Source organism: Hibiscus syriacus, unplaced genomic scaffold (genome assembly GCF_006381635.1).
Source record: "Hibiscus syriacus cultivar Baekdansim isolate YM2019G1 unplaced genomic scaffold, ASM638163v2 tig00117056_pilon, whole genome shotgun sequence".
Classification (NCBI taxonomy): domain Eukaryota; kingdom Viridiplantae; phylum Streptophyta; class Magnoliopsida; order Malvales; family Malvaceae; genus Hibiscus; species Hibiscus syriacus.
The window spans coordinates 6654353-6680492 of record NW_024063539.1 but is presented as its reverse complement, the minus strand read 5'-3'; the positions used below and the strand labels follow the sequence as shown (position 1 = coordinate 6680492).

General features: G+C 34.8%; 1 protein-coding gene and 1 pseudogene across 3 annotated transcripts; one reads left to right on the top strand and one right to left on the bottom strand.

Moving 5' to 3' along the window:
- Positions 1 to 4162: 4162 nt before the first annotated feature.
- On the bottom strand, positions 4163 to 8468 carry LOC120198019 (annotated as a pseudogene).
- A 13501-nt stretch (positions 8469 to 21969) lies between these two features.
- LOC120198346 (WEB family protein At5g55860-like) lies at positions 21970 to 25792 on the top strand. Of its 3 annotated transcripts, none has more exons than XM_039199685.1 (4): positions 21970 to 22356; positions 22619 to 22725; positions 23117 to 23312; positions 23733 to 25792. In XM_039199685.1, exons 3-4 carry the CDS (start codon positions 23142 to 23144, stop codon positions 25512 to 25514), a joined length of 1953 nt encoding a protein of 650 aa, XP_039055616.1. In that variant the 5' UTR covers positions 21970 to 22356; positions 22619 to 22725; positions 23117 to 23141; the 3' UTR covers positions 25515 to 25792. The 3 variants fall into 3 exon arrangements, with proteins under 3 accessions (XP_039055616.1, XP_039055617.1, XP_039055615.1); XM_039199684.1 differs by having other exon boundaries at positions 21971 to 22356; positions 22619 to 22720; XM_039199686.1 differs by lacking the exon at positions 22619 to 22725.
- Positions 25793 to 26140: the final 348 nt, after the last annotated feature.

Here is a 26140-nt window from a genome sequence, read left to right as displayed (position 1 = left end):
GAGTATTTAAGGTAGAGTTACAATTAACTCCAACAGTTGTTTGACTAGGAATATCAGTAGAGTTTGACAATGTTTAAGCAACTCTTAAACTGTTTTCTTCATGAACTAGAGGTACTAGCCCCGTCCTCATCGTGCACACTATTTACAGGTGATACACTATTTTCAACAATATCATGGTCATCACTTCCTTGCTGAGTTCGAACTCGTGGGGCAAAAACAAGTGGCAGCTCCCAAGTTGAAACATATGAATCTGCCCGATCATGACTCTTCAACATGCAGGCTTCATAAGGAAATTTTCCCTCATAAAAAATTACATGTCTAGAAATAAACATCCATCTATCATCATCTAAACAATGACATCCTTTATGTGAGGGGCTGTATCGAAGAAAGATACACTGTTTAGATCGATATTTAAGTTTATGGTGATTAAATAGTCTCACCAAAGGAAAACATGCACAGCCAAACACCCTTAACATTAAATAATCAGGAAGTTGCTGATGTAAGGCCTCAAAAGGTGATTTTCCATATAACACTCCTGTAGGTAATCGATTAATAAGATACACAGCTGAGGTAAAAACATAACTCCCAAAACTTCAAAGGCAAGAAAGCTTGAGACAATAATGTCAACCCCATTTCAATAACATGGCGATGTTTGCGTTCAACTTTGCCATTTTGCTCAGATATACTTGGACAAGAGATTCGATGTTGAACTTCATTAGTTAGAAACCATCCTTTTAATGCCTGATACTCTCCACCATCATCATCACTCTATAATATCTTAATCTTGACACCAAACTGAACCTCAACAAGTTTGTAAAAATTGAGAAAACACTCCAAAAATTTAGACTTCCTTTTAATCAAATAGAGCCATGTAAATCTGCTGTAAACATCAATAAAGGACACATAGTAGGCGAATTTATCACTTGAAACAATCGAGGTTGGTCCCCAAACATAAGAGACAACTAATTGAAAATGAGCAGTATACTCAGTAATTGAATTCGAAAATGGCAGCTTGTGAGCTTTACTTTGTAAACTTTACTTTGTAAACAAGCATTACAAACAGAAGACAACGAGCTTTCATTAGCAGCAATATTGCATGCTTTCATTACTGTTTTTACCACACTAACAGTCGAATGCCCTAATCTTTTATGCCATAAATCTAACAAGCAACAAGACTTTGACACATTATTTAATTGCATGTGCTTCATATTGGGTGACAGAAGCTGATATAAACCTTCATCCTTGAACTTCCCTATCAACAATACGGTCTGCGTTCGAGCATCCTTCACAAAGCATTCAAAAGGACGGAATTCAATAAAAACATTATTATCCCGAGTAAACTGAGAAACAGATAATAAGTTTTTCTGAATATCAGGCACATGCAAGACATTTTGCAAAACTAATGGCTTCATTTTAGAGGGCAAGCTACTTTGACCAACATGAGAGATTTTAACACCTGCCTCATTCCCCATATGAAGGCAATGAGTACCTGTATAAGTCATACCATTATTCAGAAGAGACACATCATTCGCAACATGATGTGTTGCCCCCGTATCTGGATACCACACATGATTAGCATTACCAGTTAACACAGCTGATCGAGGTGAGTGAGAAGTAGAGACAAAAGCAGCTGACGATTCACAAATCCTTGTGAATTCTTAACCGAATCCAAACCACCATACACTTGCATTGGAGAGTACCATGGAACCCCTTGATAGAAAAATCCTGGACTAGGCATCACGAAATGCAGATTAGAATAAAAAAAACCATAAGGAGATTGAAAAGATGCACTCATCTAGGGAAAAATGCACCTATTGCATGAGTAAATACATGAGCATTTACAGGGAACTGCTGCTTAGTTGTAGAAACTTGTGATGACCTCCATTCTTCACTGCTTCAAGTATCAGTGTAAATGCCTGTAAAATTTCTATCAAAACGATGATAGCATTTTTGCATTGTATGCCCAAATTTACCTTAGAGCTGGCATTTAGGGCGATTTGAATTATCAAAGTGTCCTCGGCCACATCCTCGATAATTATCACCCGATTGACCTCGCATAGCACCATCTTGCTTGGTAGTAACAGTAACCTTAGAAAAACCAGAATCATATTTCTTAGTATCATCAGTAGACCTAGAGACCAAGTTGACTGAAATTCTTTCAATGAGAAATGCCTTATGCCTCGTTTCACAATCAAGCAACATTTCAGTGAGCACATCCAGAGACAAACTATCTCGATAAGCAATTGCAATAACATATTCAAACTCCATGGATAAACCAGTAAGAATGATATTGACTTGCTCATGTTAAGTAATCGGACTGACTGCAGCACATAGATATCACAGATGGACATGACCTTGGCAAGAAATTCACTCACCGTCCAGCCAGCTTTGCGTTGAGAGTGAAGGCTATGTCGAAGAGATGATACCTTGGCACTAGATCTAGCACCAAATAATCGAGCAATAGTAGTCCAAATAGCATTAGCATAAGTGAGTCCAGTAAGGTGAGGTAATACTTCAGTACTAACCGTAGTGAGCAACCATGATGCTAACAACTTATCTTGCTGTTGGTAGAGGTTGAACGTTGGAGTATCTCCAACCTAACCAGACTCTGTTATTGTAACAGCCACAGGAGGCCCTCTTTCATCCGAAATGAATTGAAGCAAACCATAACCATCAATAATGAGAGATACTTGATGCTTTCATAGTAAATAGGTACTCTTAGAAAGTTTAACCACATCCTATTTGGGTATGTACTGTACGGAAGAGATCTCCATCATACACAACCACAGCAACAGTGAACTAACGACGCTCGAGCTCCCAACCCTTGGCGACTGATACCATGTTAAAGTATGAAATCAACTAAGTACTAAATGCACAAAGTAAATCAAGTGTACAAACTTGCATTATCATAAAAGCTCAATTGATTACAGTCATGGCACTACTCCATTTATATACAAGAGAAGAGAAATATAACATGGAGGGAAAAGACGTTAGAGGAGAGAAAGAGAGTTTGTTAGATATAGACAGCTCTAACCGCCTCACATTCTTTACACATGCAAACATAACATGCATGAGGTACATGCATACATCATACGCTAACAAAGAGTCCTTGGAAAAACTCTATGCCCTTTTAGACAATTTAAGAGGGGGCGGAGTACAAATCCCATGCCTTTTTGTCCTTGCAAAGCATGGTCTCAAGGTAAGGTTTAGGATAGTAATTACTATATTAATCTTTCTTCTTTCTAGCAGTCTCAATGAAATAGTCCCTTATTAGGCTCTCAGTGTAAACCTAGTCCATGCTTTTGAGATGAAGCTTCTCGATGAATCAGTTTGAAAGAAAGCCATGAGTCAAGGGCTAAGGCTAGATCAAGTTAGTTTTCTAAAGTTGTTTTATTATTAGAGTAATTTCATCAAACATGTAAGTTAAAAAAATAGAGGACAAAATGATTATTTGTGCAAACGTTTGAGAGTAATTTTATCATTATGTAAAATTTATTCTACTATTAGAACAATAGAGTGAGTATTAGATTGAGTTGAGTCAAATTAAAAAATTTGAATTAATCGGGTTGACGAATCCTATTTTAATATTCAAACTTTATTTAAAATTTTTAGAGTTTTCGTTTAAATTTAATTGTAAATATTTATAATGTTATGATGTATATTCGTTTAATTTAATGATTTTATGTAACCATATAAGATATGTATTTCTTCATCTTTTTTAAAGAAGATATTTGGAAGGTTGACGCGAGTATAAAGGAGTTAAGAAATTGATGGTAATAATGAATTTGTAAAAATAAATCGCAATAAATAATCAATTTGAATAAAATGTAAAATTGAGGGATTAAATTGTAAAAATTGTAAAATTATTGTTAAAAATAGAAAATGAAGTTACATAAATATTCTATAGTATTACATGAGCATGTGCTTGAATTTTTGTCAAAAATAGATTTAAATAATGGATGGATTTGGAATACGAGGAATTAGGGATTAGTATTTGAGTTACTTGAGTTTATTGAAATTAAAAAATTTTGAGTTAGTCGAGTTGATTAATCATATTTGATCATTCAAACTTTATTTAAAATTGTTTTGAGTCAAATCGAATGTAGAAAAATCAAGCCAAATCGAGTTGATTTTTCGAATCAAGTTTTGCTCATCCTATAATACAAGGACTAAAACCATAAATTTCCCGAAATTTATTGCAGATCCTACATGGATGGATCTACTCGAAAAGCCCAAAAACAAGCCAATGAAGCTAAACCTATAGATCTGAACATGACAGACTCCGGTATCCTGCCTTTATCCTTACGCAAGAACAGTGCTTCATAGACCGGTGCATTGACACTAACCATGAGTCCACAAAGAACAACCTGCGACATCAACTTCCTCGTATCCGAACCCCACAAAAACATCTCAAGTACAATCCCAACCAAACTCAAGAGGTTCACCATTGCCAATGTCGATATAACAGTGAACACGATCGATGTGCTCCCGAAATCCATGATCTCTTCCCGGTACCTCTTCGAGACGTCTTTGGTGACGACCTTCGCCGTGAGGGTAAACATTGTCTGAGATAATCCAAGTTGTCTCACTATGCAATCAATGAAGGCGAAGAAGAAGGACGTTGTTCTTCGTAGCACCCATATTCTTTGCAGGTTCCACCAAGCTTTGAATGTGCTTCCATGGATCAATGCCTCCGCTACGCTGAAAACGTTCTTGGATATGAATACATATGCAAAAGGTATAAGCCATACGCTTGAAACCTGAGACAAAGCCGAGGACCGGATTATGTCAAATTGAAGTATAACGACTAAATCTCAAATTTGAGCACAGTAGATGACTAAAACCATAATTTGACATTATGAAAATAAGCTTGGAAATGAATTGCATATGTATATACCTGTGGGAATAAGGGAATGCCTTGGAACAAAGAAAAGGGAAGAGCAATGGCATAATAGAGGTGAGGGAGGGAAGATGGAGCCCATAACAGATAAACACAGTACCCCATTTGAGCACCCAATTTGATCTTGTTGTGTCCGTACATGAAAGGGCAGTATTTGGACAAGAAGATTTGGAACATTCCATCCGACCACCTGGTGAACTGAACAAGAGCTATGTCCAAGGTTGGTGGAGCAACTCCCTGGAAAGCAGTATTGTCTGGATTGTAATAAACTGATTTCCATCCCCTGCATTGGATGGTCAAGCCTGTAACAATATCTTCAACTGGACACCCATATATCAATCCCATCTGCACCAGCAAACAACAACCCATTTTAATTATGATGCCAGATATTGACCCGAATTTTCTTTAATTAATCTCGTTTTTCGCTTACGAATTCCTCTCAGTATATCCATACCTCTTTTCCCCATAGAGTTCCCTTCTCATAGTCACAATTAGCAAGAACTTTTGATGCTTCTTCCAATTCATAAACTGTCCTGTTATCTTCCTTTCTCATCTCCCAATCCCATGATACTTTATATTCCTTGGAATACTTGCTTCCGCAAAGACTCATTCGCCGGTGAAAACAGCCGGTGCCACAGTATAAGGCCACGCCGTAACCTCCCATTCCATGAAGTTCAACCTTCAAAGTCATCAAACCAAAGCAATGATTCAAGAACATAGTCCAAACATTTCCAACATCTTTAGTTAACACTATACACTAACTTTGTTAAGCACTGGGGAGGAATTTCCATAAAGGTCATTCTTGGTGATATTATTGAAATGTTGTGGATGTTGCACGTAAGCAATCTGATTGCCCCTTTCTTCATCCATGAAGAAGCAAAGAGCCTCTTTTATCGAGTCCGCGTTGTTCGCGTACATATCGCAGTCCAGATTTAGGATGATTGCTCCATTGCTGATCTCTGATGACACCCTTATCTGCATCATTCATATCAGTTTAAAATATAAGTCATAGTTTAGGGATGCTTAGTGCAATTACCCCATTATTATCAAAAGAAAAAGAGTGAATTTACCAGTGCATTCATGGCTCCTGCTTTAAAGTGATGAGAGCAATCGGGTCTCTTCTCTCGTGCCATGTAGACCAGTGTCGGCAATCGACATCCATTACTGTCTACAGCATCTGTGTCTCTTCCATCAACGACAATCTGAAGAAAAAAAAGTAATATTTCTTATCTAAAATTCTTACATGGTGAAAAATGCAAGTGTTTTACCTGCACAACGGGCTGATGATTTTGCTTGGTTACATTACAATTCCACTCGGAAAATCCTTTGTGTTGGTTCTTTAGTTCTTCTGGAACACTACCTTTGTTAATCACTGCTTCAACTCGTTTCACCATATCTTCGTATTGTTCCTTCAAAATTAAAAGCAAAAAGCAACACATGATCATTAAATCAAATCAAATGCTGAGGGGGTCACTCTTGTTTTGTCAATATATATATATAATTTACCTTGATGAATAGGTGTTGTTGAGTATTTGGAGTTTGTTGAGGCACATCAAAGGTGCGGGTAAAGTATGCCTCGGGGGACCTTGGTTCAACGTTGAATTCTTTGCAAAATGGAATCCAAAGCTTAGCAAAACGGGAGGCCTCCAAAAGGGCATAGAAGGTGAGTTGAGACCCACCATCGTCCGAGAGATACACACTTAATTTTTCCGTGGGATAACTCAAGGACATCGCTGACAAAACAGTGTTCATCCCAATGTTGGTGGCTCCACCGTAGGGTCCGCCGTGCATACAAATACATCCACCCCCGGTAACTTGTCGCCTGAACTGTGTGATCAATGAGGCAATAAGTAATACGTACACGTGCATTAATTTATGATAATATGTTTAAATTTTTTATAATTTTAATTCTTAAATCAAAGACTAACATGCACTTGGACTAACATATGATAACAATAGGATTATCAATTAAATAATACTCAGTGGAATCGACTGATAAAATTTTAAATAAAAACATATAGGGATATATACAATGACTTAAAATTATAATAATTTATACTAAAAGTAAAGACTCATCAAATATATTTTGACTGTACGTATTTCGTAGTGTTGCCAGTTGAAGACGTAAACAGCCGCCTAATTATTTTATCAAGTACGAACTACGAAGTTGGATCGATCTATGATCTACCTACTAATTTATTATTAACCATCATTTAAAAAATAAACAACATTTAATTAATAACAACACCTTTGTTTTATGTTTTGCCGTAAACAAAAGGTAGTTATCGGGGCAGAGAATAATCTAAAAAAATTACGAGTTAGAATATGTAAAAAACATAAAAATTAATATGATTATTTTAATAAATGTTAACATTATATATATATACAAAAAGTAATATCATTTTGTGCCTAAATATATATTGCAACACTTTAAGTATATTCAAATTACATTGTACATACTTTTATAAGTAAACAAAGGTAGAATCAAGAAAGCTAAAATAATAAAAAGGGTAAATTAGATAATTGGATCACTCAACAATAAAATAATTTCATTTTGGTCACCTAAATCTAAAAACTTACAAAATGGCCACAAATAGAATTTACCTTGGGTAAACCAAATTTATAAATTGCCACTAATATAATTTATCTTGAGTGACCAAAATGAAAACGTAATATAACTTTAATGGTCATTTTTCAAGTTTTTGAATTTGAGTGACCAAAACAATTTTTTTATAACTGGGCGATCAACTATGTAGTTTACCTAGAAAATTAAGCAATCATATAACTCCATGTAAATCGATTTTTTATGTAACTTTTCAAATATCATTTTTATATAAAAAACTTACTTAAGATGTATATATATATATTTTTTCATTTTTTTCATTTTTAAATATATTAAGATGAGATTTAAACTTTTTCGTCGTTTTAAAACTAGGAGGAACTTAAAAACTTGGACCTAAAATATTTTGGGCAAAACCCCCACAGAACACGAAGCTTTGTCCATGTTCGTATGGCTATTACCGGTACAATATTAATTATATTAATTAATACTAATCTCGATTCTAGTACATAAATATTTTAGATCTCGTATATTTTAAATTTTATTTTAAATCTTATGTTGTCTCATATTATGTGAATTCAAACTTCAGGATTACACCCGCCCCTGGTCCATTCCTGCCTGGCTACACCCTTGAGTATTGGATCATCAGATCTCCCATGGAAGATTTAACACACACAGAAATGTAAAAGGAAGGAATGAAAAAGGTTGGCAAATACCTTAGAGAGAGGTTGTGCTTGAGAGGATAATAATGAACAACATTCCAACGAATAGCTTGAGTAAGAATCCAATAAAAACCGAAGCCAAGTTCCGCGAACAGCATCCCTATCCATAGCCATCGACCTCTCTCGTTGGCTCTCGGAATGTTTGCTAATCTGTACGCCCATATCAGACATATGCCCACGAATATCGACGTCGAAAACACCCTGAAAGCGACCTTGCCCTTTGCCTCTTTCGTCCTAAACAGAGGCAACTTATTGCTTTTCTCTTCCATCACCACTTGTTGTGTTCCATCCATCTTTCTCTACCGTTCCTCACTAATCTACAATATATATATATACACACACAGAGAGATAAGAAGCAAATTGGACAACAGTTGACTAAGACGATAATGACAAATGATCCTTGTTTAAAAAAAAAACATGTTAGGTCCTTGTGCTATTTTAAAATTTAAATTTTTTATCTTCATATTTTATTTTTGTGACAACGAATTCATGTATTATTTTTTATTTAAAACTCTTTGTTATTTCTTTAATTTTTGTTTAATTTTTTTATTAATAGCCGAGCTTATGAATATAAAACAGGTAAAATGACATTTTAATCCCTTACATTTATAATATTTTTATTAACTTATGAATATAATTTCACCATTTGAACAATATAATTTGAAGCAAATTCGACAACAATCGAGTAAGACGTCAACGAAGAATAATCGTTGCTCGATACATTTTTGTTTTATAACATGTCTATCCCATGTACTGTTTTAAAATTTCGTTTTTATATTTTTTCTATAAAAATCGTTAATTTTATTAAAAAATTTAACATTATAAGAAATGTTTATAATTATAACCGTAAACTAAACACATAATATATAAATTTTCTTATAATAATCAAAACAAAAAACTAACCACTTAAGATCACACAATGACCATACAAGGAAAATGTTAAAAAAATTCAAATAAAATACAGAAACAAATACATCCGACTGCACCGATAAATGAATCACGAAAGAAGATTAAACTACTAAAAGATCATCGACAAATCGTAAATCATAGTCGAGCGACATGAACAAACTATCCACGAATTCGAATAGTGTATCCAAATCCAATTCGAGAGTCTAAAGCATGGGAAATCATCGTGATAACTAATAAATGTCATATTTAGCAGTCATAGCAATGTCAAATTCAACCATGAGAAAAAAGTTAAACAAAAACAACTGCTAAAACAACTGAAAACGTGACAAAAGATAGAGAAAAATGTGTCATAAAGATAAAGTTATTAAAAACTAAACAAAGTATGATATTAAAATAAAATAAAAAATATCGGTGGTGGTGACCAATATCAAAATTAACCAAAGATAATGAAAAGCTAGCAACTGGGATTGGTTTAAGTGGTATGCAACTTGATATTGCTTAAACGAAGTCTCGAGTTCTAGTCATTGTGTATGTAGAAAATCTCTGTCGGGAGACTCACCCACCGAAATCAGGTGTACGACATGGGTAAGTCTGAATTAGTCAAAGCGAAAGCTTTAGAATCGAGAGGCAACCAAATTAAAAAGAAAAAGCAATATTTAAGGTTTTAAAGATAAAAAGTTGAGCGGTCAAAATAAAGAGATTACTTTTTTTCCATTTGAAACTCTTAGATGCTCCTTTAACTTATGTTTAATTTTATCATTAAAAGCCAATCTTATTATTATAGAAAAGGTAAAATGACTTTTTAATCCCTTACGTTTATACTTTGTTTTTAAATACGTAAACAAATACGTTGAATTTGTTAATCTATAATGCTTTATTAATTGAAATAAAATTATACGAGTCTTGCAGAATTAAGATATCATAAGCGTGTTTAGGTCGCAAGTCTTTCTTTTTCAATTGAAGTAATCCGGCTGTCTAATAGCTTGTCGTTTTTAGGGTTGGAGCCTTGGAGGTGAATGGGGTTTGTCGGTCAATGAATGCCGAACCACGAATATTTTTTTGTTCTGTTGTTGCTGGCAGGAATAGTTTATAATGTCTATTTTCCCCCTTTAAAGTTAGTTTATAATGTCAGATTCTTAAACATTAAACATGGGACATGATGAAATTCATGGTATTTTATAAGTAAGTTATTTATGTTAGTCACCTATTTGTTTTTGTTTTTGTTTTTGTTTTAATTATTTTTAAAATTATAGTTAATATTACATGTTTTATCAAATTGATTTTAATTCTACAATTCAGTAAATACTCAATATTTAAAATCATTTTGAATTAAAGTATTAAACTAAATTATCAAATTAATTTTCAATTTTCCTTAAAAGAACATACATAGGCAAGTTCATGAATTTGAGTTTGGGGATTGCGACTCGATTACTGGTCCGAGCTCATAATATGTTTCAAAGCCAACATTTTCAGAACCATCACTTGAGATATCATTACCAGTCAAGTCGGTCCTGATTGAGCTACATCAAGTAAACCTCTAGCCTTATAAATTTCGCATGTCGGACACCCCGGGAATGAGATGGCCAACAGTAACAGGCATAAATTGTTGCCATGGTTGCACTACAATGGATCTCAGGAGAAAATGAAGCCTGCAGGGTGGTGTTTTGGTGTTACTAGATCTAGTGTTTAGGGGTGGATGGATGGATAGGGGAAATTTTTCCCTTAAAAATGTTAAATCTCTATTTATTTTAAATAATTTTTATTGATGATTTTTTTCGTCTATCTTAAAATTTTCACCCTCTAACATACTTCCATCTCTACTGGTGTTCAATTTCTCATCCTTGATCCTGATTGAGCTACTTGTACACCTATGGCTCTACATTTTATCTTGTCAGTAACCCCAGCAATGACATGACTGATAGCGTAACAACCATGAGTTCTTTTCATGGTAAGTGCATAAATTAACTAGAAAACAAGCCAAGTGAGAAAATTACAAACTATTTCGGGATGTAGATGCAAGCTCGTAAACCCTTATATAACATCCCAAAAGTCAGGTCAATGACCAAAATAGAATTTTAGTAAATTTAGTGACCAATTTCAAAAAAGATGGAAAGTTTAGGGATTTAAATGAAAAGTGTTAATGTTGGATTTAATAACAAAGTTTGAAAGTAATAAGGGTATTATGGTCATTTTTCAGGGAATATTTTTTTATTTTCCCTTTATAAAGGGTAATAAGCACGTGAGAAATGAGATAATTTCTCCAGAGCCTTCTTCAGTCTTCTTCTTTCTCCTCTCCACCGTGGAGTCTTGTATAAGGTAAGTGGGTCTTCAGTTGGTTAATTCTTTCGTTTCAAAGCTTGCTTTGATTCTTGGGATGTTAAGAAAGATTAAGGAAAGCTTCAGGTGGCTTAAAACTCAAGGATTAACAAGTTATGAGAAATTAAGAAAAATGAGTTTTTAAGTGAATATTTGAAATAGAAGGAGTTAATAGAGTTTGAAGATGAATTTGACTTGTCAATGGTTAAATTAAGAAATATGAAGTGTTAGAATTAGATTTAGAACATGTTGGAAATTGAGTGTGATTCTTGAATGCCATATAAAGGATAGGATGTTGAGTTTAAAGAAGTGATTATTGAGTAGAAATGAGTTTAAATGTGTGTATGAAAGTTAGGAATATTAAAGGAGGTGAAAGATGAAGAGTTGAGATAAAAAAAAGAGTGAATTTCGTGCTTAAAATGGAAATTTTGGGTTATGTGTATCGATGCACTCCCTTAAGATAAAAACATCGAATGCAATTTGTGTACCGATGCATAAGTAGTGCATCGATGCACTCGTTAAAGGATGCATCGATACACTGTAGAGTGCATCGATACCTACATTATTTAAGAGATGAAAGTAACATTTCTTTTAGTCTAAGAAATTATAGATTATAGTATATCAATGGGATACTGATAGTATAAATATATGATTGTGTAGACATCGATCGAAAGCAAAGTTCAGATAGGTCGGTTGAGTAAGATACGCAAAGAAAACAAGAGCTTAAGAGTGTTCATTGAGACCAGGTGAGTACATGATAGTAAGTGTACGTTATGTTAAGGAATTAAGACTTACAGTGAGTCTAATTCCGATATTATATGATATAAGTACTAAAGCATAAACATGTAGTGATATAGTGTTAGATGTATGGCATATGAGTAAATGCATATGTCTAATTGTTGAATGCATCTTTATGTTTGAACTATGTAAAGTATGTATTTACGATAATAGGTCATGTGATCATGAGATACATGATAAAATATATGTGAAAGTAATATGACTCATATGTGTTTCTATTAGAATGTTATATGATATGTTATGTACGTGAAATGAATTATATGAATACATATTAGTATAATAAGCTAGATTAAATGTTATAATTGAATGAAGGGATTGTATGAGAACATGTATATGCGAACATGTGTTATGAGATAAGAATCATGACAATGAACTATGTGAAAAGGAATACTAGTAAAAGTGAAAAGCTATGTGATAAGTGAATGTGAATTACATGGAAATATGCTATGTGAAAGTGAACTATGTGCCTACGTAAATATGTGAAAAGATATAAAAAGTAATGCCCATGTCATGTGTTATGAGAGCTATAGGTATAGTTGGCATGCCAAGAGTCGAGGGTTCTACGTGGTCCTTCGGGACATATATATAATTCTGTAGAACATATATGTGATACTTTGGTACACTTATTTGATAATTTGTATTATGTGTATGGTTCTTAAGGAGTGGTCCTTAGGGACATAGTGGTCCTTCGGGACAAATCAGTGGTCATTCGGGACAAATATACAGTGCCCCTAGTGGGAATTTATTCGAGCTGTGGTGACAACATCAGTGCACAACCTCAATGAACTCATATATCTTTAGTTCTCCAAGATGTACATGGGCCAATAAAGAAATAATATACAGAAACTTAACATGATTGTCATATGTGATTGAACATTTGGAAGTGAATGTATGAGTTTCATTTATTGCATATGTGATATGTTCTATATGAAATATGTTGATATGATATATGGGAATGTAAGTGAATATAATATAATTATATGATATATTAGAGGTAATTTCATGAGAAATCTAGTGAACGATATATATATATACATAGATAAGGAAGTGGTGAACTATATGATTAATGAGAATTAAGACCAAGCAGATAGTATATTAATTAAAGGAAAAAGTATATAGATAAAGGATATTAGATAAGTGGTGCAGGAAGATATATACGTTTAAAATAGAACTGTGAACTAACCTTGCTAAATTAATAAGGGATATGAAATTTAGTATAAGAATATAAGAAATCATATGATAATATTAGAGGAATCAAATAACAATAAGTTGTGCAAATATATGTTTATTAAATGAAGATTTGGCGAGGAATTAATTAAGAGAATATAAGAAATTAGGATATTATAATATGTAACGAGAATTTATGGGTGAAATGTTAAATAGAAACATATAGAAATGAGAGATAAGATATGTAGAATTGTGATCAAAATTACAGGATTAAGAATAGGGTAAGTAAACGACTTAAATGAAGATAGTAGAATGTGATATAAGCTAAGTAGTGTGAATTAAATGATTATAGGAATATGAAATAGTAAAACTTATATGTGATATTATAAGGTTTGTGTATGTATATATGTATCTGTTTTATGAAGTGTACATGAAGATGTATGTTATAATAGAATTAATTATTCATATGCATTGTTAGAAGTTTAGTTTATATTATATGCTTTATAAGCCTCACTAAGTCACAGACTTAGTGTGTGATTGTTTCACACGTAGGTTATAGAAGCGAGAAAATAAGCTAAGAGGGGCAAGACATGTCAGCATCTTCCTTACGAATATCGGATCAGAAATATATTAAATATATGCATTTTGTTTTATAGAATGTAGTTGGTATGTAGTATAAAGATTTGAATAGTATAAGCTCTGATATGTTTTGTAAACCCCATTTATGTCAATTAATGCTAAAATATTCATTTTATCGAATAGTGAGTTGGATTTTTATCCACCTGTAAAGGAAAATGTTTTGAAAAGTCAGTGTGACACCTAGGACTCGAATCCGGGTCGAAGACGGGTTGAGGGTGTTACACCTTAACTATACGACTTTTAACTAATTTCCATGAATAGAGTTCCCCAAAACACCATATCATTTTATTTCTCTAACAGACGGTAATATAGAATCAGATTATGTACTAAACAAGCAGCAACATGCGAATGTACCACAAAACAAGCAACAGTACGCGAATGCACCATCGAAATACAACGACAAATTACTATGCAAATAATGTTGCGGAATACGGCTATCGGATAGAGCAAAATCGCAACTGATAATTTAAGAAAATAAAAATGAAGATAAAGAAGACACAAATTTTACGTAAAAACCCCTAAATAATACAGGGTAAAACCCAAGGGCAAAGATAGAAGAATTTCACTATGAGAAAATCGGAATTACAACTTTTCTCGATCTAAGAAAGAGAAAATAATAACAATTATCTCTTGATAAAAATGAGAAAATAACTCTCAAGAAACTCTGTAAATTCTCTAGTATTGGGAGAAAACGATAATAATTTGGGATGATTTTGAAGCTAAATGGGTTAGGCTATTTATAGTTGAAGCTTAAGGACTAATCTTGTAAATACCCTAAAGTATAGGGACCAATTTTACAATTTTCCCATGGCAAAAGTCATAAAAAACTGTTGCCTAATTTTGACAATTTAGTCGCCCTATTTGCTTGAAGAAAATCAGCCGTCGGCTGCTTTAATTTTTAATAATCTCCCACTTGAAGATTTGATTGGAACAATCATATCTTCACACCATTCTTTCTACCTTATACCTTCATGTTGCTTACGTTTCTGACATGCCACAAGAGGATCGACACCGAGTAAATGTATTAGCATTTACCGCATTTGTCATGAAATCTACTATGTTGTCTTTGGTATGGATCTTCTGCATATCTATTGTCCCTTCTTCCACCTTTTCACGAATAAAGTGGTACTGAACTCGTATGTGCTTTGTCCTTGAATGAAATGTTGGATTCCTTGCTAGATGCAATGTGCTTTGACTATCACAAAGTAGAGAGACATACTCTTGAGCCAAATTGCTTCTTTACTGGCTTGTGTAGTTGCTACATATTCTGCTTCTATTGTGGATGTAGCCACAACTGACTGCAATTTTGAAACCCAACTTACAGCTCCACCAGCAACTTTGAACACATATCCTGTAATAGATTTGCTTTTATTCAAATCCTCTGCATAGTCAGAATCGACATACCCATTGATAAGTAAGTTTGATCCTCTGTAACATAATGCAACATTTGAGGTTCCTTTGATGTATCTCATAATCCTCTTTACTATATTCCAATGCTCTTTGCCTGGATTCGTCATGTATCGATTAACCACTCTCACTGCTTGTGTAATGTCTGGTCTTGTGTATATCATATAAAACATTAAACTTCTCACTGCCGATGCATACGGTACTCGAGACATGTTCATCCTCTCTTCTTCACTGCTAGGACTCATACTGGAGGATAATTTGAAGTTAATAGGAAGAGGGGTAGAAATTAGCTTACAATCTTGCATGTTGAATCGTGACAAGATCTTCTTCAAGTAATTCTTTTGTGAAAGCCAAATCTTCCTATTACTTCTGTCTCGGTGAATTTGCATCCCTAGAATCTTGTTTGCTGATCCCAAGTTCTTCATTTCAAATTCCCTAGCCAGTTGTGCCTTCAATTCTTTAATATGATCTTTGTTGGGTCTTGCAACCAACATGTCATCCACATACAACAGCAATATAACAAAATCGTTATCACCAAACCTCTTGAAATAAGCACAAGGGTTTGCATTAAGTCTGTTGTACCCAAGGTACATAATGAAGGAATCAAATCTCTTATACAAATACGTCGGCGCTTGATTTAGACCGTACAGAGATTTGTTCAACCTACAAACCAAGTTCTTCTTTTCTTCTTCTTCAAAACCTTTAGACTGGAGCATGTAAATCTCTTCTTTAAGATTTCCATGAAGAAAAATTATTTTAACATCTTGCTACTCTAGATGTAAATTCAATGTAGTATACATTGCCAAAACTACACGAACTGTTATTAGTCAAACCACAAGAGAAAAGATTTCATTGAAATCAATACCTTCTTTTTGAGCATATCCTTTGACCATCAGTCTTGCACGATACCTCTCAACTTGATCGTTACCATTTCGCTTGATTTTGAAGACCCATTTATTACCAATTAGTTTCATTCTTTGTGGTAGTGGCACAAGGTCCCATGCATTATTTTTATGAAGGGCTTCAATTTCTTCTTGCATTTCCATCATCCACAGTGAAACATCTGAGCTATTTATTACCTCCTGGTATGTTGATGGCTCACTGTCCTCTGATAAAAGGTAGTATGCAATATTTCCTTCTATAACATAATTTGAGTGCCAATTGGGACGTCTTCTCACACGATCTGATTGACGAGTTGTTGGAGCTTCAGAACTCTCTAGTTCTTATTCATCATGTACTGGTTCTGCTTCAGAAGAATCTCCATGTTCAAACTCCTTTTCCACATGTATATCTGTAGTCTCTAACTTTTCAGTGTTATCATTATCTTCTTTTCTTTGTAGTTTATCTTCTACAAAGATAACATCTCTGCCGATAATCACTATGCGTGCAATGTGATCTTACAAGCGATACCCCTTTACTCCATCAGCATACCCTAAGAATTTACATTTCCTGGATTTTGGATCCAGTTATGAAATTTCTTGGGAGTTGTACATCACGTATACAATACTTCCAAATACATAAAGGTTTGAATAATCAGATGGTTTACCAGTCCACATCTCTATTGGTGTATTCAACTCTATTGCAGTTGATGGAGCTCGATTCACCAAATAACAGGCGGTATTACATGTTTCTGTCAAAAATGATTTTTTTAGGCCTGCATCCCTCAACATTGCTCTTGTTCTTTCTAATAAGGTTCTGTTCATCCGCTCTGTCACTCCATTTTGTTGAGGAGTGTTCGCCACTGTGAACTGTCTTTTGATGTCTTCCTTCCTGCAAAAGTCATCAAATTATTCACTTATGTATTCTCCTCCATTATCTGTTCTGAAACACTTGATCTTATTTCCAGAATCAAGTTCCACTCGCGATTTGAAGTTTTTGAAAGTTGAAAACACATATGACTTATTCTTAATAGGGTACACCTAACATCTCCTGGAGTATTCATCAATAAATGAGACAAAGTATTTTGCTCCGCCTAGGGATGTAACTGGTGCTTTCCATACGTCAGAATGAACCAATTCTAGAACATTTTTGCCTTTAGAATTTGACGTGTTGAATTTAAACCGATGCTGCTTACTTGTTATGCAATGCTCACACAAAGTAAGTGATACATTTGTTAAGCCTGGAAGTAGCCTTTGCTCCACAAGGACTTTCATTCCTTGTTCTGACATGTGTCTAAGTTTTTGATGCCATAGCATTGCAGAATCTGAACTACATGAGGCAAAAGAGGCTTCTACTTCTAGCAAAGTCTCTCACTTCAGCATGTACAAGTTTGTTGCTATCTTTTCGCCTTTCATCACCACAAGCGCTCTACGAAACACCTTTATGATTCCTTTCCGTGTTTCAATCTTGCTTGCATTATTATCCAACAATCCGTAGGATAATAAATTTTTCTTCAGGCCTTTCACGTGTCGCGCATCTCAAACAACTTTAATTGTTCCATCATACATCTTCAATTTGATGGTTCCCAAGCCAATGATCTCTAAGGCATGATCATTGTAACTATACACAGATCCTCCTAAGACAGGTTCATAATGATGGAACCATTCTCTTCTTGAGGTCATGTGATATATTGCTCATGAATCAATGAGCCATATATCTGCAAATCTTTTTCTACCTTCCACGGTGGTTGACGCTTCACAACATAGAGCATCTCCATCATCTGAAGTGTTTGCAGTATTGCCTTGTGGATTGGAGTTTTTATCTAAACTCCAACAATCCTTCTTCAAGTGACCCTTTTTTCCACAGTTGTAGCACTTTAAATTCTTTTTACTTCTCGAATTTGATCTACCATGTTTGTAACTGCTGCTTTGGCCACGTTCCGTTGATCTCCCTCTCATCGTTTTCAACGCTTCTGCTTGTTGCATATTTACTTGTCTGTCTTTTTTGTTCTTGCACCGATTTTCTTCTTGTAGAACAGCAGCTGCAACATCATCGAAGACAAGACTGGTGACATTATTGTTTGTCAAGTTGATGATGAGTTGATCATACGAATCATGTAGACTTTGAAGTAGAAGTTCATCACATTCTTGTTCTCCTATTGTACATCTTAAGGATGTAAGCTGAGAAAATAAAGTGTTCAGCGTGTTTAAGTGCTCTGTCACTGAAGTAGATTCTGGAATACGGAGAGTGTATAATTTCCTCTTAAGGAAAATTTTATTGTGCAACGATGTGGCCTGTACAATTTAGTGAGATGATTCATATCTCCTTAGATGTCTTCTTCTCCTCGATGCTTGACAATACTTCATCTGCTAATGCTAGATGAAAGTTTGTCATATCATTCCCGTCTATTTCGATCCATTTGTTGTCATCTGTGAAATCTATCGGCTTTTCACTGATAGCCGCTAGACACACGTCTTTCCTCAAGATGACATTCATCTTCAATTTCCACAATGAGAAATTTCTCTCATTGAACTTTTCAATATCAAATTACGTTGTCATAGATTCTATTACGGATAGCTCTCATTATTTCACTATCGTAAATAGTTCTCTGGAACCTTTAAAGAATGGGTAATGTCTTCTTACTTTCTTATGTTGGAGGATCCACCTTTTGGTGGCAACCACAAAGACAATAAGTAGATATTACACACTCAAATCAGACTTTGATACCAATTGTTGCGGATTACAGCTATCGGATAGAGCAAAATCGCAACTGATAATTTGAGAAAATAAAAATGAAGATAAAGAAGACACAAATTTTACATGAAAACCCCCTAAATAATATAGGGTAAAAACCACAGGCAAAGATAGAAGAATTTCACTATGAGAAAAAATTACAACTTCTCTCGATCTAACAAGGAGAAAACAATAAGAATTCTCTCTTAATAAAAAGGAGAAAACAACTCTCAAGAAACTCTCTAAATTCTCTAGTATTGGGAGAAAGCTAGAATGATTTGGGATGATTTTGAAGCTAAATGGGTTAGGGTATTTATAGTTGAAGCTTCAGGACTAATCTTGTAAATATCCTAAAGTACAGTGACTAATTTTACAATTTTTCCATGCCAAAAGTCATCAAAAACTACTGCCTAATTTTGATAATTTAGCCGCCCCATTTGCTTGAAGAAAATCAGTCGAAGGCTGCTTTAATTTTCAACAAATAAGGTGCGATAATTTATCATAAATCCAAAAATAATGCAATGAATCACAAGTTCAGAAATAGTGCGACAAATTACATGTCTACAAATAGCACGACGAATCGTAAGTCTAGAATTCATGCTTCCACTTGAACAACAAGAACTCCTTGCATAATGCATAATAAGCAGGGTGGGGCCTGAACGAGGGTAAAAAGGCGTCCACCCAAGGTACACAGATTAAAAAGTATTATTAGTATAATATTTTCTTTTATTTTTATAAGAAATTTAAAAAAATTGTAAAATAAAATAATGTTTTTTAAAAAAGCTGTAAAATACAATAATATAAACCATACATTTATTAATGTGTCAATTGTAATTATTTAATTTTATATTAATGTTAATAAATAGTTCTTACTTCACAAAAAAAAAACTCTAATTAAAATTTTATATTATATATTATAATTTTTTTAAATTGGGGGCCCAAATTTATAATTTCTCCCTGAGTCAAAAAATAGTCAGAACCGATCCTAATAATGAGATATACATTGATTTTAAAAACAACATATAAATGACAGACTTTTCAAAATACATAATGACATACAAATGAAGCATAAGTATTTATCAATGTTTTCAAAATCGGACCGGACATTGAACCGGTGAAGCTACTGGTTCAACCGGGTTCAACCGCGGTTGAACCGGATTTTATATAAAATAATTTTTTTTTTAATTTTACATAATATTCAAAGCAATATTAATATATATGTAACACTTTTTTTAAGTTTACAATATTAAAAGGTATAAAAATATCACAAGTCATAACATGTATAAATAAAAAACCATAAAATAAAATGAAACAAAATGATTCAAATCAACTACAACATAATATTTAAGGTAAAACATATTAAATAATAAATATAATTATATAACTATAATCAAAAAAATAAAATTGGAGCTTAAAAAAATCATAACAAATGACGAAGAAATTAGGTGTAAGGTAAATGGTAAGAAATTAGGAATCCACCTCTTTTTGTAGACATTTTATTGGCTGATAATTTTAGAAAGTGTTATGAGATCATGAGGTTGCTTCTCTAATGATGAAGTAAGAATTGAGGGAGAAAAAAGAAGAAAGAAGCTTAAAGTAACTTCAATGATAAACCACTTAAAACGAAAACGAGTATTTCGTAGCTTAAGAAACTTCAGCATATGTAATTAACTTTTACCGGTTTACTTGTCCTGGTTATTAACAGTTTTGTAATGGATTTTAGTAAGGTAAATTGGTTGTTGTCTGAAACTAATTTGCGGTATGGGCCACCTTCGGGCTCAACAACCGGAAGGTCAGGCTCGGACGTGCAACTAAGGACTTTCGTCTCTCTGCGGAGCTTGACAACAATCGATAGTCCTAGACAAGAGATTGCCCCCTCAAATACCAGAGGTACTTGAAGCATGTCGAGAACAAACGCCAGTGAAAACCCGGAGGCTCCGGAATTCGTCGATTTTGGTGCTGCCGAATTAGCTCGATACAAGCCAGGCCAACTTCTGATATCCCACACCTCAATAAATTTCAGTCTTTGTTGATCATGTTTCCTCATTAGTTTAGGACACATATCCCACACCTTCATAAGCTAAAATTGCCTCTTCTGATATGAAAAGAGAGTACTAAAAGCTAGATAGGCAAGAAGGTGGACTTACTTTTAGGAGACACTATGAGTCATGAACACCTAAAGTTTGATGAGTTCTGAGCTTCCCTTTTCCACACGCACGGACAGTGATATTCCACTCGACTTTGAAATGGGATTCAACAGATTTCTTGTACAAAGGAAAGCTGAATTCTGAAATTACTACTTATGGATTCATCAGATATGGAAATCAAACCGTACATTATGCATGCCAATGCATCCACTCTAATCATCATCCTTAAGCTTGGGGTCCATTTACAGGTCATAAAAACAATTTGTACTATGAGATATTGGTGCTATTTAAAGAGTCATTTGAGGATATTTAAGGCTATTATTGCTGTCCCACAACTACCTGAAGCAGAGATGAGGAGGCAATGTTTTCCATGAAAATCAAATTTAAATTGATAAAAGTAAAATTACTTGTGTTTACTAGCTCAAGTAACCTCATGAGTAAGGTGAATTTTATTTATAAAACAAAAAAAATGGTAAATGGAATTTTGCATACGAAGAGAAAAGAAAGAGAATAAGAAAACAAAAAGAAAGAAAAACAGGTAAAATGGCTGATGAGATGAATGAGATGGATAGGAACAGCAGAAAAGCAAAGCATTTGGATCCATAACCAAACTCCTTACCATTGTCTGTTTCAGTCAGTCATTTTGTCACTACTCTGCTCATCAGTCATCACTCAAGCCTTGTGCACAACTTGTACCTTTCAGACAAAAATACCCTTGCATTTTGAGACAGTACAATCTTGGAAAGCCCAACTCTCTCTTTCTCGCTAAAAAAACAAGGCTTCCTTGTTTTCTCTTTCTTCACTATCCTTGCTTATATAAAATAAATTTTTTTGTCTCAAACTATTTTCAAATATTCTCGCTTTCTCTCTCTCTCTCTATAGTTGCAATGTTTACTATTTGAATCCTTCAAAAACACTAAAAGAGAAGGTAGCTAAGCCCCTTTTGACTAAAACCCACAAAAGTTTGTTTTTCTTTTTCCCCAGAAGCCTACTTGTTTCTTGGCAGAGAAAATTTTGATCAAATTTTCCTGGGAGATTCCTGTCCAAAGGTTGTGCCTTTCCTGGTGGGTTTTGGTCTCTAAGTTGAAAGATTTAAAGGGTTTTTGTAGAGAGAAGGAATAGTATGAAGATCAAAGAAGATGTTCATCAAGCTGTGAAGGGCTTTTAATATTATATAAGGTAATTAATTCTTCAATCTTTTCTTTTATTTTTCATTTGACTACTTTTTGTTAACTGGGTTTTGATTGTTCCTTTTTGGTTTTGGTTGTCGTGGGTAAAGTTTTTGCTTCTTCTTTTTTTGACAGGATTTTTGTTTGTTTTTGTTAAATCATCTTATACAGTTCATTTGACTTCTATGCTTGACTTGAGATATCAATTTTGTCATGTTCTTGAATTCTAGAAAATTTTCTCAAATATACTTCTTTCTATGATATTGAGCTAGGGTTCTGTTGCTTGAATTTCTGGGGCAATGTTTAAGCTTCTGATTCTAAGAGAAGGTGATTAGATAGTCAATTTGGTTGAAGACTTGAGAAGGATATTTAAGGTACGATCAGCTTCATGGCGTGGAAATCTTTATTGATGATTTTGACTGTTTTTGCATTGTAATCTATTTTCATTGATGTATGTTATAGTGAGGTTTTAATATGAACTTTTGGGTAATCCATTTTTGTGCCTGTTTATTAGTGTGTTTTTGCCAGCCTGATGTTACTGGTCTATGTTGTGATAGAGCAATCAACTTAAGATGCCGAGATATGTAATAGTGCAAAAGAATCGTTTGGTTCTTGAGGGGTCTCGAAAGTTTCTTTGAGATTATGTTTCACATTCTTTCTGCTGAGACATGTTGGTTTTGGAAATCATATTGCACATCATATTAAGTTTCTTTCATTTGTCTGATTTATGCTTGCTTTTTTGCCCCTTTATTTGAATTTGTGAACTCCAGACAAACATTAAACACACAAAACATTATGGTTGCAAAGGGACGTCAGAGTGCTACCAACTCTCCGAAAGTGGAGGTGGGAGAGATAGACACTAGTGCACCTTTCCAATCTGTTAAAGATGCTGTTACACTTTTTGGTGAAGGTGCTTTCTCCGGGGGAAAACCAGCCATAAAAAAGGCAATAGCTCAATCTGCAGAGGTACCACCGGCTTGAGGAAGTTTTCTTCCTTCTTTCACATGGAATGCTGTGTCAATTCATAGTAGTATATGTGTTTTTTTAGACTTGGATATGATACCTGTGGCATGTTCAAGTTTTTCCTATCACTTTTTTATTCCTTTGTTCTCATTCATCTCTAATTGTTGTAAATGTTAAAACGTCTAATAATCGTACAATTGAGGATCTGAATATATCATCTACTTTTATGTGAAGGATGAGAAGCCTATGTAGCAACTAGACTTTGTTGTGGAGTGTTTTTCCGTCTTCGTAAGATTTGTTTATTACTTTATTAATATTCTCATAAATATACAATTGGAGCTTTATGGCTTGGTTGCTGCAAAATCGCATATTAGAGATTGCATGATCACTAATTTTCAAATGTTAATTGTTTTTGAGTTGCAGAGAGTTCTAGCCAACGAGACTCAGCTTCATCTCACTCAGAAAGAGTTGAAAAAGTTAAAGGACCAGCTAGAAAATGCTGAGACAACTAAGGCTCAAGCACTTGTAGAGCTAGAAAGGGCTAAAAAAACCCTCGAGGAACTGTCTCATAAACTCAAAACTGTTAACGGGTCAAAAGAATCTGCAATCAAGGTTACAGAAGCTGCAAAAAATCAGGCAAAGCAGATTGAAGAAGCAAATTCTGGTATTCTTCCTGGACCTGATTGGGCTAGGAGCCAGGACTTGGAAACTGCAAGGGAACAATATGTGACTGTAATTACCGAGCTCGATGCTGCTAAACAAGAATTGAGGAAGGTATGTCAGGACTGTGATGCATCCTTAGAAGCGAAAATTGCTGCCTTCAAACAAACAAAAGAAGCTGAACATGCAGCCAAGGTTAACATCGAGAAGGTTGGAGAGCTGTCTAGGGAGATTTCATATGTACAGGAATCAATCGGACAAGTGAAGCTTGCATCTCTTGAAGCACAGCAAGGACAAGCCAAAATGTTTGCTGAAAAGGATACTCTGAGGCAATCATACAAAGCTACCCTTGAAGAGTCGACAGAGAAGTTGCTTGCTTTGAAGAATAAATTTGACCCAGAGCTTATGCGAAATCTCGAAGCCCAACTGGTTGAAACAGATAATCAGATTGGAGCTTTGCAGAAGCAGATGGAAAATGCAAAGGCTTCTGATCTGGAGTATGTGCAAACAGTTACTTCAGAGCTAGATGGTGCTAAAGAATCACTGCAAAAAGTCGCTGATGAAGAGAAGTCCTTGAGAAGTTTGGTGGAGTCTCTTAGGATGGAACTAGAAAATGTGAAGAAAGAGCATTTGGAGCTGAAGGAGAAGGAAGCAGAAACAGAGTCCATTGCCGGGAATCTGCATGTTAAGCTTCGGAAAAGTAAAGCTGAGCTTGAAACTTTCCTTGCAGAGGAATCCAAAGCAAGAGGTGAATGTGATGAAATGATTTCAACCCTCCAACAGCTATCGGTGGAAACAGAAAATGCACGGCGAGAAGCGGAAGAGATGAAAAGGGAATCTGAGAAGCTGAAGCTGGAAGCTGAAACCTCGAGAATTGCACTCGAGGAAGCAGAGAAGCAGCTGGCAGTTGCTGTGGAAGAGGCTGAAGCTGCGAAAGATGCTGAGACTAGGGCACTTGATCAGATAAAGATGCTTTCTGAGAAAACAAATGCTGCACGGTCCTCAACCTCTGAATCTGGAGCCAATATAACTTTCTCCAGGGAAGAATTCGAGTCGCTGAGCCGTAAAGTTGAAGAGTCTGATAATTTAGCTGAAATGAAAGTGGCAGCTGCTATAGCTCAGGTAGACGCTGTGAAGGCTAGTAAAAATGAGGCCCTTAAGAGGTTAAAGGCAACTCAGAAAGAGATTGAAGACATGAAGGTTGCAACTGTGGACGCTTTGAAGAGGGCTGAGATGGCTGAAGCTGCAAAGAGAGCTGTGGAGGGAGAGCTCCGAAGGTGGCGCGAAAGGGAACAGAAGAAAGCAGCCGAAGCTGCATCTCGGATTCTGACAGAAGCACAGATGTCAACAGAATCATCCCCGCAGCACTACAGAATTCAAAAGCCTCCCAACCCAACAGAGAACTGTTCAGGTCAGTTAGAGAATGAGAAGTCTTCCATCTCGAAAAAGGTTCTTTTACCTAATATCAGTGGCATCTTCAATCGAAGAAAGAACCAAATCGAGGGTAGATCTCCCTCTTTTCTGCCTGGTGAGAAGCCTCTGTAACATTGCATTTGCCTGATCTTTGTACATTTTATCGATGGTTGAGAGAAACATATATATATGGTTGTGTACATCTCAGAACTGTGAAATCAAATCCTCTGTTATTCTTGTCGGGTGCAAGGAATTTAACTTGGAAATATCCAAGGGTTAGTTTGCAAGCAACATGGAGTAAATGACATCTGTGTATAATATGACTACTATTAAGTTAATTCATGACTTAGCCTTGGAAATGAATGCTTGTGTTATGCCACCAGCATTTTAGGTGCAAAAAGCTCTTTGGAGAGCAATGTGGCAGCAATGATTCTGATGAGCCTTTGGCAGTAAGCAAATTTAAGCTTTTAATGCTTCTGGTCCCTCAAATGACTTGGTTTTCAAGACTGGTACAATGCATCCAGGCAATGGCAACCTCCATTTATTGCTTATTATAAGTTGGTGACCAACTTTAAGAACTAAAGTCTTCTAATCTTATTTTAGTGGAACAAATTAAACATTTTCCTTAAGCTAATGGTGCCCCAAAAATACTAATAAAATGTCCAAGAATAGATATGCAACACATGTTTTCTTCGCATCCTGAAAACTTTTTGCATTATTTTGATTGAGCAATGAGAAGCAGGTGGATCTGATTCATT

Bases quoted from the DNA above. Each gene is read 5' to 3' on its own strand.
- LOC120198346 (XM_039199686.1), top strand. From the start codon at position 23,142: ATGGTTGCAAAGGGACGTCAGAGTGCTACCAACTCTCCGAAAGTGGAG. The intron at 23,313-23,732 runs GTACCACCGGCT...TTTGAGTTGCAG, and splicing joins CAATAGCTCAATCTGCAGAG to AGAGTTCTAGCCAACGAGAC.